Source organism: Bison bison, unplaced genomic scaffold (genome assembly GCF_000754665.1).
Source record: "Bison bison bison isolate TAMUID 2011002044 unplaced genomic scaffold, Bison_UMD1.0 scf7180017864345, whole genome shotgun sequence".
Lineage (NCBI taxonomy): Eukaryota > Metazoa > Chordata > Mammalia > Artiodactyla > Bovidae > Bison > Bison bison.
Window position 1 is genome coordinate 1,166,972 of NW_011494917.1, and position 17,133 is coordinate 1,184,104.

The 17,133-nt window shown below is 42.4% G+C and overlaps 1 protein-coding gene across 2 annotated transcripts in view; it reads right to left on the reverse strand.

The window, feature by feature from the left end:
• EPSTI1 (epithelial stromal interaction 1 (breast)) overlaps positions 1-17,133 on the reverse strand; it is a 100,867-nt gene that overhangs the window by 58,880 nt on the left and 24,854 nt on the right. For both annotated transcript variants that reach the window (XM_010854600.1, XM_010854602.1), the window contains exons 4-6: positions 16,486-16,559; positions 15,593-15,676; positions 2,793-2,866 (exon numbers count right to left, since the gene is read on the reverse strand). In XM_010854600.1, coding sequence (XP_010852902.1) covers positions 2,793-2,866; positions 15,593-15,676; positions 16,486-16,559 — 232 coding nt within the window. The remainder of the gene's footprint in view (positions 1-2,792; positions 2,867-15,592; positions 15,677-16,485; positions 16,560-17,133) is intronic.

A 17,133-nucleotide genomic window follows, 5' to 3' on the forward strand; every position in this document is an offset into this window, starting at 1 on the left:
AAAAACTAAATAACAAATTAATTAGTAAAGTTTAAAAAATAAAAATAAAAATTAAAATTAAAAAAAAAAGGTAAAAAAAAAGAAAAATACTTGAAAAAAAAAATACAATAAAAAGGACAACAACTAATAGGATTTACTAAAAAAAAATAAATAAAAATAAAAAATAAAATATTAAAAAAAAAAAATTCTAACAGCTCTCCTATTCAGTCTCTCCACCATAAATTGAGTCTAAGAAAATATGATAAAGGCTTGTTATACAGAGGATCCATCTGTTCCAAGAAGTTTCTTTCATATTTCTAGCTATATAATGGTCATTCATTTCATTAGCTACTAGTCTTTTAATTTCGAAAGCACTTCAAAACAAAATATACTTAAAACACACACACACATATACTTCTTCTTGTGTTTCTCAATAGGCTTTAAAAATCAATTTGAGATACTTCTCATTTTCAGCCAGCTTCTCTTTTTCCTGGTTAACTGGGACTTTTACGATAAGCAGAAGAAAGCAGGAGTGAAATGTGCATGAAATTGAATTCAGCTCCACTGATAGTGTGTGAGGTGGCTGAGGGTAGAATTCTTTTTTCTTTACAGAAAAAGGATGATCTCTAATATTTAGTAAAACACAAACTCAAGAAGCTGGAGGACTAGGAAAAATAAAAAAGGTTTAATGACACAATCTCCCACATCCTCTAAAACTCTAAGAATCTCTTATCCTTCACATTATCATGTTAAAACTTCACAGAGGATAAGCTTGTTTTCCTAGTCCTGTACCTAAGATTCCTCACAGTGAGAAGGTCTTCCCTTTTCCAGTGTAAAAGGAGGATGCCACAGGATAAATATATTATGTATTACAATACTAAAATACTTTCTTATTGTCTCCAGGCAACATGCCCCCATGGAATCACTATATCTCCTTCAACTCCTACTGATTAGCCAAGAAATCAACACTCATCCATTATCTACCAAAGAAGGCAGAGGCAACAATACATTCGGAGAAGGCAATGGCACCCCACTCCAGTACTCTTGCCTGGAAAATCCCATGGGCGGAGGAGCCTGGTAGGCTGCAGTCCATGGGGTCGCTAGGAGTCAGACACGACTGAGCGACTTCCCTTTCACTTTTCACTTTCATGCACTGAAGAAGGAAATGGCAACCCACTCCAGTGTTCTTGCCTGGAGAATCCCAGGGATGGGGGAGCCTGGTGGGCTGCCGTCTATGGGGTCGCACAGAGTCGGACACGACTGAAGCGACTTAGCAGCAGCAGCAGCATTGCCTGTCTCCCTCAATCTCTAGGACGGTCAACTTCTCCTGGTGTTTAGCTTCACACCAGCTTTCTTACCCCGTGCCTGCCTTAAAACGAAAGTGGGGAAAGATAACACCATTCATTAGCACTTCCACCCAACCCCTTTCCATCTCCCACTTTTTACCTGGCCTGGGTAGCAGAGACAAAGTGCCCCATTTGAAAAGGGGCAAAGTTAAATACTGAGAAACATATTTTGCATTCTGACCTGAGTCTTAAAGCAAGGAGTTAGGGCTTACAACAGAGGCAAGAAAATTTCAGTGGAATGAGAAAACCAGAGAGGGCTGTACCTAGAAGAGGAATACACTTTAGGGTGTCACATATGCTCACACCAACATGCGAATAAGCTTAAATTCTGCAAATGAGGTATAACAATGGGAATAGATAAAAGGAAGCAGTCAGAACAATCCATCTGAAAGTGGGAGGCCAATGTCTAGCTCTGGTGCAACCAAAAATCTCTATACTGCTAAGTCACGTAAGTTGTGTCCGACTCCTAGCGACCCCATGGACTGCAGCCTACCAGGCTCCTCCATCCATGGGATTTGCCAGGCAAGAATACTGGAGTGGGTTGCCATTGCCTTCTCCCAATCTCTATACAGTCTCTACAAAATGAGTTTTCTGATTCCATGCAACAAGAACCTCTTTCTGTACGAAGTTACTTATCAAGTCCCCATAAAATGAAATCACTTGTATACCATTTATATATTTTATTTAATCCTTACAAATGGCTGATGGTATATTACCAACCCTATTAGGGAAAAAAAACAAAAAACAAAAAAACTACTGAGTTTCCAAGAGGTTTAGTAGTTTGTCCAATGTCACAGCTGGAGAATGGAGCTAGGATTTTGAACCCAGATCTGCTTGGTTTTAATTCCGCAATATTTGGTATTAATCTAGGGACAGAAATACGGTTCTTCAATTTTGTCTATTCTTTAAGGCGGTGTTACTTAGAGCTGGGACACAAACTTATAAAGCATGTTGTGGTTGCCCTATACACGTTAGCTGCTGTGATTCCCAAGTCACACTGGAAAAAGTACCTTGATGCACGACCATCAATTGGAGCTTTGCTGATAACTGTGAAATTATTTCTCAAATCTTGTTTATAAAAATGTAAGTCCTCAGTCCATTAGCTAAATCCCTAGTTAGATTCTGCTTGGGTACTTCTTTTCAAACAGTGTCTTGCTTATATTGGTGTTTCAGAAGTCTTCATAATCAAAACTAACCTGGATTACCAAAAAATCAAGCCCTCCAAGTTATTTAGAATATGGAATTTCTCAAATTTAGCAGTATTCATTCTAATCTGTTGACTACAAACCACAACTTTGGTGAGTATAGATGTCTCCAAACTTAGAACCTCACTTTTAGAGTTCAATTACATAATTAATAGCCAAGAATTCATTACCAGATATTTTAAACGGTTACCATCACCTGGAATTTAAAAGCACAATGAACAATATCTCTGTAAAAGGTACAAAGTTCTGAAAACAAACTTACTATTGCTGATACTCTCTAAAAGTTTCTCTTCTGAGGTTTTCTTGAAGTCTTTTTTTCTCCTCTAATTTGTTGCTCTGAAATTGCAAGTAACAAAATATTATCTTTTAAGGAAGCTTTAGGTGAAAATGTGGGCTTAAAACTCAACATTCAGAAAACTAAGATCATGGCATCTGGTCCCATCAATTCATGGCAAATAGATGGGAAAACAATAGAAACTGTGAGAGACTTTATGTTTTGGGCTCCAAAATCACTGCAGATGGTGACTGCAGCCATGAAATTAAAAGATGCGTGCTCCTTGGAAGAAAAGTTATGACCAACCTAGACAGCATATTAAAAAGCAGAGACATTGCTATGTCAAAGCTATGGTTTTTCCAGTAGTCATGTATGGATGTGAGAGTTGGACTATAAAGAAAGCTGAGCACCAAAGAATTGATGCTTTTGAACTGTGGTGTTGGAGAAGACTCTTGAGAGTCCCTTGGACAGCAAGGAGATCCAACCAGTCCATCCTAAAGGAGATCAGTCCTGAATATTCATTGCAAGGACTGATGCTGAAGCTGAAACTCCAATACTTTGACCACCTGATGTGAAGAACTGACTCGTTTGAAAAGACCCTGATGCTGGGAAAGATTGAAGGTAGGAGGAGAAGGGGATAACAGAGGATGAGAAGGTTGGATGGCATCACTGACTCGATGGACATGAGTTTGAGTGAACTCTGGGAGTTGGTGATGGACAGGGAGGCCTGGTGCTGCAATCCATGGGGTCACAAAGAGTCAGACATGACTGAACGACTGAACTGAACTGAACTAAGCAGAATCATGATGTTAAAATTACCCAAGGTCCAAAATCTTTAGGTTCAGGTGGCCTCCATAATCCATTATGGTACATAGCAGGGCAGCAAAGATAATACCCTCTCACAACTCTTGGGCCCTACACTGAAAGCCAGAAGCCCCGAGTTCCTTCCATGGTCCCCCTCTCCCAGATTGATGGGTATAATCACAAAAATCAGTATTTCATATTTTTAATCTTAGTTCAGATGATAGCAATATTTAATTTAATCTTAGTTCAGATGATAGCAATATTTCTATCTTAAGCAATGTCTTCAGAATGTTCTAGGGAAAACATAAAATTTCCATACCAATCATGTTAAATGAAAATGATGATAAATGGTTTAATAGTTGATATAAATATATATATGTATATGATCTAATCATATATATGTATATGATTAAATAGTTTATACTACATATATATATATATATATCACTCTATATCCTGATAAAGCATTCAGGAAACAATTTTCAATAAGCCAATTCAGTTCCCTTCTGACTTAGAATCAGACACTTAAAGCTGTTGACAGACAGAACAGCAAATGTCCAAAATAAGCTATTGCGTAAATACTCTTCTCCTTTTTTTTAATTAGTTGCTTGGAGAGTCTAAAGAATTTCACATTTGATATTACTGTCACCATGGCTCTGACATATTTTAATCCGACTTAATAACCCAGAAAACTTGCTTTTTTTTTTTTTAACTATGATACAACTGTCAGTTTTTAAATTTGCATATGAAAAACAAGTAGACTTCCTAGACAGCAAATTTAATGGGGAGCTGAGACAAGTTCCACAACACAGGAGAGATTTGAAGTTTTAATGTCAAGCATCTTTTATTTGATTTAATTTAAAAAAAATGGACTTGTCCACTGGGACGACCTGTGAAAAAGGAAAATGGAAATCATCACTTCCAAACTCTAACATAAGTTTAGTTCCATTTTCCAAAGAGGGAAAAAATTGTTCATTTCCGTGGAAGCCTTCATTCACACAGAACTATTTACTTATCCCATCTTGAAAGGTAAAATGGATGATTTCGGTTTCAGGAAAAAAAAATAATAATAGGGAAAATTTACTACAATCCGAAAGCATCAATTAGGCAATGGGGTTATTAATGAAACAAGGCAATGGGGTTATTAATGAAACAGTTCTAGGAAGCAAACTGAATAAACATGATCTCAATCTAGAAAAAAATCCTGACTCATGAGACCAAAAGTGGTCAGTTTTGATGAGCTCCCCACATCTCGGTGGGGAAGAAAGGGGGGCCAAGAGTTACAAGGCAGCAAGCAAGCAGCAGGTAGGTATTGATCAAACCAGAACTAGGAATGCTCCCGAGAGAACAGTGAGAAAGCCACACAGGCCCCCAGAGGCCACGGCTGGGTTCCTTCAGTGAGGTCAGAAGCTGGAACACGGACTTTCATCTCTCCACCAGTAGATTGGCACTGTACTCAGCTCACGGAAATAGTTACCCAGTAGCTATATTCCATCCAACAAAGGTCTGTGCCTCCCTGAAGAGTGGATGGAGAAGTAGTTTTCACAGTTCTGGAGTATTTGAGTATTCAGTGCCTTCCACTGTGGTAGTTGTTTTAGTTGCTTTGTGTTGTTCAGTCAGCAAGTTGTGTCCGACTCTTTGTGACCCCGTGGACTGTAGCCCGCCAGGCGGCTCTGTCCATGGCATTTCCCAGGCAAGAACACTGGAGTGGGCTGCCATTTCCTTCTCCAGGGGATCTTCCCGACCCAGGAATCGAACCCACGTCTCCTGCTTAGCAGGCAGATTCTTTACCACTAAGCCACATGGGAAGCCCAGGTATTTTAGTACACTAATCCAAATACTTAGATTTAGTCAGACTATTTCTTTCTTTCCATTTAGCAGTGCATTAAGGAGTCACCCAACCATACTTACACATGCATATACAAAGGCAGAATGTAAAATATCTAAGAAGAAAGGTCCAGAGGAAAAAATGACGGAGTCGGTTCTAGGTTCACCATCACTGAGTGACCTGAAGCAAATCATTTACTGTCACCGAATCCCAGGCACTCAGTAAACACTCCTCATATGCCTACTACATGCTCCATACTGTGTTCTGTTAGATGCTGGGACTACAGATATAAACCAAGCAGTGCCTACCCTGGAAAATTCGAGAAGCTAGCTGGGACCATAGACAAGAAAGCCATGATGGCAAAGTATAAAATATATTAGGGAGTAAAGGTTTGCAAATCTCTAGTATGAATATAAAGAAACAAGCACAGAAGCGGCCTGTTGGAGAAATGCTTTCAACAGTTCCCATAAACATTCGTTCAGTGTCTTCTATGTGGCAGGCCCCATCTTGGGTTAGGGGTAGAGTCAGGGTTAGCCTGACTCAGAGTTAGTGGTTTCTAACCTTGGGTTCATGAATTAGGTGTCTGTTAGGAATATGCTCAGTTTTATGGTGAATGAGTTCATAGCTTTCTTTCTTCAGATTTCCCTAAGGGCTGATGACCAAATAAAAGGATAAGAACCAAGGGTCTAGTGAGAGATAGAAATTCTAGATGGAGACCAATATTAAGCAAGAACTTTGCAGGAGGAAACAGGGGTAATGGGAGCAGGAAACTGCATTCCACTATATGAGTCTCTCACTGCCCAGGGGCCTAGCAGAGGGGTCCAAAGGGCTAAAATAGAGGCAGCATTCAGCTCCCCAAGCTTTGCATCCCGGCACAGGGGGCTTCAGCACGGCAGAGGTATCTTTCTCTGTGTCTCACAAAGGTACCATCTGTCACCTCTGTGGCAGTCTGAGCACCCACAGAACTGCCTGCCTGGACGAAGCATCTGTTTCTAATTTGCATGAAGGCAACGATGGGCTAGTCATGGCCCTGACTAGGAAAAGGGCATATTTATAGCATATATTTTCAGTACCAAAAGGCAGAAGAGAATATATCAGTTGAGGAAACCCCAAGAAGCTTATGTATAAATTCAAAGGGATTTGTACGAGATGGGTGGAAGATAAGATTGAGAAAGCAGGAAGGGGCAATTATAAAGAAATATATATGCCAAGTAAAGGAGTTTGGACTTCATTAAAGGCAATGATGAGCCACTGTATTATTTTAAGCAGGATAGTAAGCAGTTAATCCTGAAAGCAACATGAAGGATAAGCAGCAGAAAGGATCACAAATATAAAAACCAATGGTGTGCTTCTCACAAGCCACATCATAAAATTATGAGTCCCAAATTAAGACAACACAGACATAAAAGAAAGGACAAACTCTGGAAAAATATAGGGGACAGAAATAAGAGGAGAGTAAAAAGGAAATATGGGAGGCGGGCTATATTAACGTATATGTGTGTGCACGCACGCACTCAGTCATGTCAGACTCTTTGCAACCTCATGGACTGTAGCCTGCCTGGTTCTTCCATCCATGGAAATTGTCAGGCAAGAATACTGGAGTGGGTTGACATTTTCTTCTCCAGGCGATCTTCCCAACCCAGGGATCGAACTCACATCTTTCGCACCTCCTGCATTGGCAGGTAGATTCTTTACCACTGTGCCACCTGGGAAATCCATATTAATAATAGGATGAGTCAAAAGGGGGGGAAGATTACAGGTGACTATGATTTAAGAGCATCAGAATGAATATGAGGTCAGTTTTGAACCTGTTAGGAGTATGCTCATTTGTATTGAGATATACTGTGGAATATCTCGAAAGAAATAGCAAGCATACAGTAAAATAGATGTTCTGTGATTCAGGAATACGAGAGATGTAGCTTTCACAGATCATCAGCACAAGCAAAATCCGGATGTGGAAAGGTGGGGGCTTTCACCTAGCAATATGGCAGCGCAAGGCAATGAGAATATGAATGGAAGGGACCTGATAGAACATCAGTAATAGAAAACAAGCAGGGAACAGGGTCCAGAGGAAGTCCAGAAGGAGAGAGTCTGAAGGACAGAATGCTTAATAGATACAATATTACAGTTTAAATAAATTAGGAGCTGAAGAGTCTCCACTGCGTTTTTCAACTAAGCTCCATCTTAGCTAGATCCAAACCAATGAATTACTAGAGACAGAAGTCAAATTTGGCCCACCAAGGAGCAAGTAAAGGTGAGGACTCAAAGAAAGTGAGTTCCTAAAAGCCAGCTGAGCTCAGCAAATCACCTGGGGAGCATCACTTAAAACAGATTTTGGAGGGGAGCAGTTCAGATGATTGATAGGAGTTGGTCTACAGACTGGCATGTGGGAATCCAGTGGGGCAGAGAAGACTTTCAAGGAGCTGAGCTGTGATGCTTGGGAGGAAGGAGTTGAAAGCAAGCCAGCATAGAGACAATTTGTTTTTAAGGTGAGAGATTTGAGTATGATTATACCCTAAGAGAGAAAAACAAACACGAAAGCTACAGAAGAAATGGAGCCTTAACCGAGGGAGCAACAAGGTTCCTGAGGAGGATGGAGGAAAGATGGGACGGGATGGGAAGCACAGGTGGGAGAATCCATCACGGCAACAAGGAAAAGCAGTTTCTTATTCCTCCTGAGATGAGGTGGGTGTAGAAGCAGCAAAGAAAGAGTAAGGAAACAGAAAAATATAGAGACTTTCAGCCTCATGGTCTTTATCTCCGAGATGGTGAGAAATGAGGTCATGTGTTGAAAATGAAAAATGAGGATAAGGGAGAACGATGTTGATAATTAGAGATGAGCCTAGACTGCAAAGGAAGATGTTGTGCCCTGGGGATGATTAAAGACCCAGCTAAGAGGGAAGCCCAACAATCTCTGTGAGAAGAGGAGCCAAATGTGTTTTTTCTCCAGCAACCCAGTTCATGTGAGCTTCAGTTCAGTCGCTCAGTCATGTCTCTGACTCTTTGCACCCCCATGAATCACAGCATGCCAGGCCTCCCTGTCCATCACCAACTCCCAGAGTTCACCCAAACGCATGTGCATCGAGTTGGTGATGCCATCCAGCCATCTCATCCTCTGTCGTCCCCTTCTCCTCCTGCCCCCAATCCCTCCCAGCATCAGGGTCTTTTCCAATGAGTCAACTCTTCGCATGAGGTGGCCAAAGTATTGGAGTTTCAGCTTCAGCATCAGTCCTTCCAATGAACATGTGCGCATAGTGAAAATGAAATACTTAAGCCAATCCAATTCGTGTGTAAAATAAAAATCCTGTCTGCCATCCACACGAGAGGTTGATATAGTAAGAGAGGTAGGGAATTACCAGGTGGTCCAGGGGTTAAGAATCTGCCTCGCAATACAGCCGACGGTGGGTTCAATCCCTGACTGGAGAACTAAGATCCTACCTGCCTCAGAGCAACTAAGCACAGGCGCCAGCGCCGCTGAGCCCACACCAGGGCTAGAGTCCGTGCACCGCAGCGGGAGAGCCCACACCACAGCTAGGGTCCGTGCACCGCAACGGGAGCGCCCACACCACAACGGGAGAGCCCACACCACAGCTAGAGTCCGTGCACCGCAACGAGAGAGCCCACACCACAGCTAGAGTCCCTGCACCACAACGGGAGAGCCCACGCGCCACAAGCAAGACCCGACTCAGCCAAATAAACACATAGTTTAAAGAATAGTAAGAGAGTCAAATGAGATAGGGTGCTTGTTTACAGATATAGTCAATTAGGTCAGGGCACCTTATTCAGTGCTTCCTTAGCACTATCCATGGTATTCAATACAAAGGGATTCGCATGTACTGTATCCTTTAATCCCACCAGTCCCATTATTATATTATTATACCCATTTTACAGACAGTGGCTTCCCCAATGGCTCAAGAATCTACCTGCAATGCAGGAGACGTAGGAGACACAGGAGACGTGAGTTGGATGCCTGGGTCAGGAAGATCCCCTGGAGGAGGAAATGGCAACCCACTCCAGTATTCTTGCCTGGAAAACCCCATGGACAGAGGAGCCTGCTGGGCTACAGTCCATGGGTTGCAAAGAGTTGGCTGGACATGACTGAGCGACTAACACACACACACACTTTATTACAGATGAGGAAAGTTAAGCATAAATAAATGAACGGCTTACACTTTTAATTCTATACCTGCATTTCAGAGATATCATTATGTGTTAATTAATGGGGTCAATTAATGGGACCCTACTGCATTTCAACAATCAGAGGCTTAATGCCCACGCTGGGTCATGCACAAAGAAATGCATAATGTAGGAACCATATTTCTGGGAAAAACTTGAAAGTTTTGTTTTGTTCCTTGAAAGTTTTCAGAAATGGAAACTTTTCCCAATTTTTAAAAGCAGTATTGGAATAATTACCTTGATGTTGAGTTTTAACCCTAAAATTGTTCTAAATTAGCCCTTACTATTATTTGTTTCCTAGAAATAAGCAACAGGTGTGATTCCTTAAAAACGTGTATGTGAATGCACCGCCGCCCCTAATATGCAGACCTTGTTTTCTATGCTAAATAGAAAATGAAGTAGGTATGAAGTAGTTCCTACCTCACTTTTAGCATTAAAACTAACTACTTATGTTTTTCAGTGTCTATAAAAAATACCATGACCTCTAGGGCTCCACATAACTTCATCAGCTTTATGACTTTATAGTTTATTGGAAGGAGCAAAGAAAGGTTTCGTTTACCACTCAGATTTCTAGCTGGTTTCTTCCCCCTCTGACGTCCTGATGCTCTAAGAAGTTGGGAGAATCGAATGAAAATATTCATAAACTATATAGCACTATATATTATTTCAAACATGTGTTGATCAAAAGCAGACTAAGATAAATCCAAGAGGTAAAGAAGGTCTTTGACATGGACTTGGAGATTTTTATTTTTTAAGTTTGTGGGCATTATGAAAGGCTGGGAAAAAAATCAAATGATTCCTTAATTCATCAATGTGATTATGAGGGTAAAGTGTGGTGGAGGTTTATTTCCATGGCACTGCATTTAGGTGAAAGGCTCACTATGACAATTCCTGAAACGTGTCTACCACGCTGACATCCAGCGACAAAGCAAGTCCCTGCATGTGTTATGCTGTTTTTTGTTTTTTCAAGGACTTTATTTTACTGATGCACTGATATTTTGGCAATATTTTCTCTTCCATATAGACTTCCAAGAAGTGAAATTAATACACTGTATAACCACATGGATTGTATTGGCTTTCTGTTGGTGCTGTACCAACTATAAACTTAGTGGCTTAAAACAGTAAGTTTGTTAATAATCTTACAGCTCTGGAGATCAGAAGTCCAAAATGGGTCTCATGGGGCTCAAATAATATCCTGAGGTTGAGGGAAACTAGCAGATTCCAGTACCAGCTGTCACGACCACAAGGCTTTCAGGTAGCTAGCAATGAGTGCCCTCCAAAGACTACAGCTGAGTCTTTACTTCGTTCTACCCCTACGATAAGAACTCTGTTTCCAGAAATCACATCTGTTTGTACGTCCTGCTGTGCTAAGTGCCAGTCATCTATTTGGTCAGTGTAGAGTTAGGGGTCCCACATTACGGTTTTGTAGCTCCTACCTATAGGTTTAGTCTCTTATCCAGTGCCCTTCTTCTATCTTCAAGCCAACAACGGCAGGCTAAATCTTTCTCCTGCTGCATATCTTTTGGAGAAGGCAATGGCAACCCACTCCAGTGTTCTTGCCTGGAGAACCCCAGGGACGGGGGAGCCTGGTGGGCTGCTGTCTATGAGGTCGCACAGAGTCGGACACGACTGAAGTGACTTAGCAGCAGCAGCAACAGCAGCAGCTCCATATCTTTAATGCTCTCAATTTTCTGCATCCCTCTTCCCAATTTAAGGAACCTCATGATTACACTGGAACCACCTGAATAATGTGGGCTATTCTTCCTATTTGAATGTAAGTTGATTAGTAACCTAATTTCACCTGCAAACTGAATTCCTCTTTGCCACGTAACATCACATCTTCCTAAATTCTAGGGATTAGGATGTGGAAGAGCAGGGGAGGGGGCGTTATTCTGCCTGGAATCCACTTTTAAATCAGATACATAACATGCCAGATAATTCACAGAATCTTTGCGCCCCACCAGCCCTCTGAGGCTTAGTTTTAGAATGGGAGAGAGGGAGGGAGGTCTTATTTCCTTTAGGGTGAAGCAGTGGTGTGCTGATAAATTTAACAGGTAGCTCTAGCAAGGAGGGGAGGGGTGGTTGGTTTGTAGCATTTACTGATTCTAGTGGTGAGAATAACCCCTCGTGGTCAGTTTCAATCTACCAACATGAAGTCATCTAACTCATAAAAATGTAACAACAAGGAGGTCCCAGCACACCCCTGGAAGAGCACGCATCATCAACGTCCTCTAGAATAGGGAATACAAGCTTACCTGAAGCACCCCAGTGCCCTCGCCTAAGTGCCCCTGAGCCCACAGGATTAACTCCTCCCAGATACAGGGAATGCAGTTTACGCGCCCCTCACTCACACACAGGTGGTGGCCAATCAGAAAGAGACCTGGTGTTCCCAGGTGACCCTCCTGCGTGCATGTGTGCTAAATCGCTTCAGTCATGTCTGACTCTTTGCAACCCCATGGACTGTAGCCCACCAGGCTCCTCTGTCCATGGGATTTCCCAGGCAAGAATACTGGAGTGGGTTGCCACGCCCTCCTCCCGGGGATCTTCCTGACCCACGTCTCTTACGTCTCCTGCATTGGCAGACAGGTTCTTTACCACTAGTGCCACCTGGGAAGTCCGGTGGCCCTCCCGGGAGAGGACAAAATAAAGGTCAAGGGGGTGTTAAGACCAATGGGCCAAGCTGGAAGTCCTCGGGAGGCAACAGGCTGCTTGGATTCTCCTTGGCTTGTCGTTCCTGGACAGCAGCCATGTGCCTGGGGAGGAGGGTGGTGTTTTGTACGCCGGTGTCCATGTGTGTGTCTGCTGTGCATTTCAAAGAATAAATGCTCCATAAGCACAGCCATTATCGCTTCCCTTGGCCATTTTCACACTGGCAATGTGAAGCATGCCATTTCGAGATGGCTAATGTCCATTCTTCTTTTATCTGACACAAGCTACTAAATAGGCTCACATTTACTATGAAAGCCACAGATTTATATACAGTAGGAAAAATTAGGTCAGGGTGGCAGTCCGAGCCAATTAGCCAGAGAAATCAAGTCTGTGGAAGGGCCAGAGTGGGCGGCCCTGTCTCTCTCAAGGCAGTTTAGATGAAGGCTCCTCAAACCAGGATGCGCACGAGAATCACCTGGGAAGCTTGTTAAAATGCCAGTTCTGTTTCAGAAGGTCTGGGGTGGGGTTTGAGATTCTACATTTCTTTTTTTTAAATATTTATTTCTTTGGCTACATCGGGTCTTAGTTGCAGCATCAGGATCTTCATTGCAGTGAACAGCCTCTCTAGTTATGGCACTCGGGCTCAGCTGCTCTGTGGCACATGGGATCTTAGTTATCCTGTGTGCGTGCTCAGTCACTTCAGTTGGGTCCGACTGTTTGCAACCCCATGGACTGCAGCCTACCAAGGCTCCTCTGCCCATGGTAATCTCCAGGCAACAATACTGGAGTGGGTTCCCATGCCCTCCTCCACAGGATCTTCTCGACCCAGGGACTGAACCCGAGTCTCCTGCATTGCAGGCAGATTCTTTACTGCTGAGCCACCAGGAAAGCCCCTTAATTATCCTACCAGGGATCAAATCTTTGTCCTCTCCCATTGCAAGGCAGATTGTTAACCACTGGACTACCAGGGAAGTTCCTGCATTTGTATATGTGATATGCCAAGGCTGCTGGTTCAAAAACTGAGTTTTGAATGGCAAGGATCTATACATCAACTCTCTCTCACCATCTCTTGCTGCTGCTGCTGCTGCTAAGTCGCTTCAGTCGTGTCCAACTCTGTGCGACCCCATAGACGGCAGCCCACCAGGCTCCCCCGTCCCTGGGATTCTCCAGGCAAGAACACTGGAGTGGGTTGCCATTTCCTTCTCCAATGCATGAAAGTAAAAAGTGAAAGTGAAGTCGCTTAGTCGTGTCCGACTCTTCAGGACCCCACGGACTGCAGCCCACCAGGCTCCTCCATCCACGGTATTTTCCAGGCAAGAGTACTGGAGTGGGGTGCCACTGCCTTCTCCGCACCATCTCTTACTCTTAGACAAATTTACACCAATAATCATTATAGCTGTCATTTTAGAAAAGCCGATTCAGTTCAGATTTTTGTAGTTAACAGCTGCTGTACATCCAGTGGCATGGCATAACTTAAGAAGGAGGGAATGCTGTTTTCACTCGGTGTTAATGAAAACTGTTTTGGCCACTAACATTTCTAAACAGTATACAGTACATTATTTGAACCACGAAGAAACGAGCTATAAATGACCCACAAGCCAGCCAATTATGGGTATTAAATGACCAGTAAATCACTTTTAGGATAAGAGTTCACAACACAATTCTTCAGGATCTGCAAGCCTCTTAATTAGTTCCCAGTGATTATTTGATGATTTTCTGAGTTCGACCTGAAATGCAGAAAGACTATGTTATAAAGGGAATATAAAGGGAATACCTCCTTTACAATCTTGAGACTGAAGTGTAAACCTTCCTCTGAAGGAGGAAATGGGGTGGGGGTGGGGGGGCCTTGAATGCAAAAGAGTGAAGAATAGAGAGGAAGTGAGAGAGAGAGAGAGAGGTTTTAAAAAGAATTATTTTGAGAATCTTTTTCAATGAAGGTGTAATAGCCAATGACCTGGAAGTGAATTGCTGAATCCAATTTAGTAAACAAAGTGCCTACACTCTTTTTTTTAATACCACCAGCGTTTCATTTCAATCCCTTGTGTGTGTGTCCAATCTCAACTCTACCCCAGAGCCTACATCTCTAGAGGATGTAGCATTTCTATATCAACACATATTCCTGGCCTTGGGAACAGAGGACGTGGAGCTTACAGACTCATTTTACAGGAATAGTTCAGAGAGGGGTGGGGGCCTGTCCAAGGTCACACAACACAAGAGGACACCTTCCAAGAAATATACCTCTCCAGCCAGGTAAAGAGCTCCATGGTGAAAGAAGACTCACATTCTTGTGCATTCTATAAGCCATCAGCTTTGGGCTTTGTTAACTCTAACTAGTAAAGATATCTATTGCTTGGTAACCAGGTTTAAGTTTGACCAACACCCAATCTTTAAGACGGAGAAGGCAATGGCACCCCACTCCAGTACTCTTGCCTGGAAAATCCCATGGATGGAGGAGCCTGGTAGGCTGCAGTCCATGGGGTCACAAAGAGTCAGACACGACTGAGCGACTTCACTTTCACTTTTCACTTTCATGCATTGGAGAAGGAAATGGCACCCCACTCCAGTGTTCTTGCGTGGAGAATCCCAGGGACGGGGGAGCCTGGTGGGCTGCCATCTATGGGGTTGCACAGAGTCGGACACGACTGAAGCGACTTAGCAGCAGCAGCAGCAGCATATCACTAATACTGAAATGCAAACGCATGCTTTTTCTTTTACCCGTGAGAAAGACATGTTCTCCTATTTAACATTTAGCCTGGAAAGTTCAATATTTGTACATACACATGATGTGTACCACTGGCGGCCATCGTTACTAGTTGCTGTGCCTTCTGGCCAAATACACAGCTACTCTTTTGATCACCCACCTGAGAAGGTGAGAGAGTGTGAAGACAATGAATTCCAGAGCTGGGTCTTCCCTGGTGGTCCCATGGTTAAAATTCCATGCTTCTAATGGAGGGGGCATGAGTGTGATTCCTGGTTGGACAACTAAGATCTCATATGCCATGCGGTATGGCCGATAAAGAAAATAAAATTACTTAAAAAAAAATAACACTAGCTCTGAGACCAGTCAGTCTGGATTTGAATCCTACTTCTTCTATTTACTGGCTGTGAGTCCTTGGGCGAGTCCTCTGATCCTCTGTCCATGGGGTCACAGAGAGTCGGACATGACTGAGTGACTGAATTGTCAGTTCCATTTGCAAACTTGGACAACAAGAATATTATATACTTCACAGGCTCTTGTGAGGATTAAACACTTTGTATATGAACAATGTGGGAACCTGGCACATCAAAAGCTCTAGGTAAATGTTAGCTTACCATCTTCTCCAGTTCTTACCTTCTCTCTCTGAGCTGCCCTCATTTTTTGGATTTCAGCTTCTTCAGCTTCCTTCTTGATTCTTACACATTCTTCTTTTTTTAGCTAAATTGTATTGAGAGTACAGAGGACAAAAAGCAGTTACTATTTTTCCGCCTGAACCCCTGGAACACAAAATTATGATGAAAGGCAAATTACAGTATTGTTTGTGCTATAGCACACCATGATTATAGGTTGGTTCTGCAGGCTACTTAGATCACAAAAAATGGTCAAGCTATATCTGCTGTCCATGAAATTTCTCTGTGTTTCTACCTTGATATCTGTTTCTCTGTCTTCCCTGGCCCCAAACCACCCCTACCACCAGCCTAGGTTAGGGAGAAGAAAGGGCAGATAATTTTTCCTTAGTATTTAACTCAGACTTCAGGGACTTCCTTGGCAGTCCAGTGGTTAAGAGCCTGCCTTGCAGTGCAAGGGACACAGGTTCAATCCCTGGTTGGAACTGCATGATACAACCAAAAACCAAAAAAAAAACCTGAGTTCCTTGTTAAAAAAAAAAAAAAAATCATTGTTTTTTTTCGTACTACTTCCATGCTTTCATGATGGGAATGTAGTAAACAAGTCTGTGCTCCTGGAATCAAATATTCAAACCATAGTAGAGACTTAAACTGGGGTTGGGGTGGGAGAAATTCCCTTACCAAGGTCCCACTGACTGATACACAGCTTGGGTGAGAATTCACAGTATTTATCCCTTCACTTCTCACATCTCGATTTTTTGATTTTTGAGATTTTCTTTTGCAATTTGTTTCAAGGTTTTATGCTTTTTGGTAAAGTTACTGTGTTATTTCATGGTTATTTTCAAAGTGCTGGTGCTCTAATTTCTTGCCAAATTTAAGCTAAAAGAGATGGATTCTGACCTTCTTCTGGTATTTAGATTGTATCAGTTGAAGCTGTTGTCTCCGCCTGACTTCAGCCTCTGATTGGCTTCCCCCTAAGGAAAAAAGTCACAAAGGTGAAACGTGAATGTTAAACTGAAATGTCAGCCATCAAAGACTAATTAAATACATGATAAGTCTACACCACGTGTTTCTTTAACATTTTCATACCACTGGAAACAAGGGGCTAACTGAAATTGAGTCCCCCTCAAACCTAGTTCCTCTGCTGAGTTTATGATTAACCTCTCCATCCAAAACATTATTCCCTTTTTTGTCCAACACCTGTTCTCCTCAAGCTTAAGGAATCTCAAAAAAAAGGGGGAAATTGTAACTGGGCAAGACCCCTCAGGAAGACCTCAGGATAGAACCTTCTCTCATATCCTCATATCCTCTACTTTAGCTCCTCTCTGAAGTACCTAGATAATATAGTATCTGATGTACATTTTCCTGAGTTGTTTTATAGATGCTAAAAATGGAAGAAGTTAACTCTGTGATTACAGCATGTAGCCCCCAAGCCCACTGGAGCCTAAGGATTGATAATGTTAACCCCTGTGATACCGTCCTAGGATCTCACCATCAACCAGTCAGAATTGTGCACAATCCGATCATATACTCTGTGACTCCCCTCCC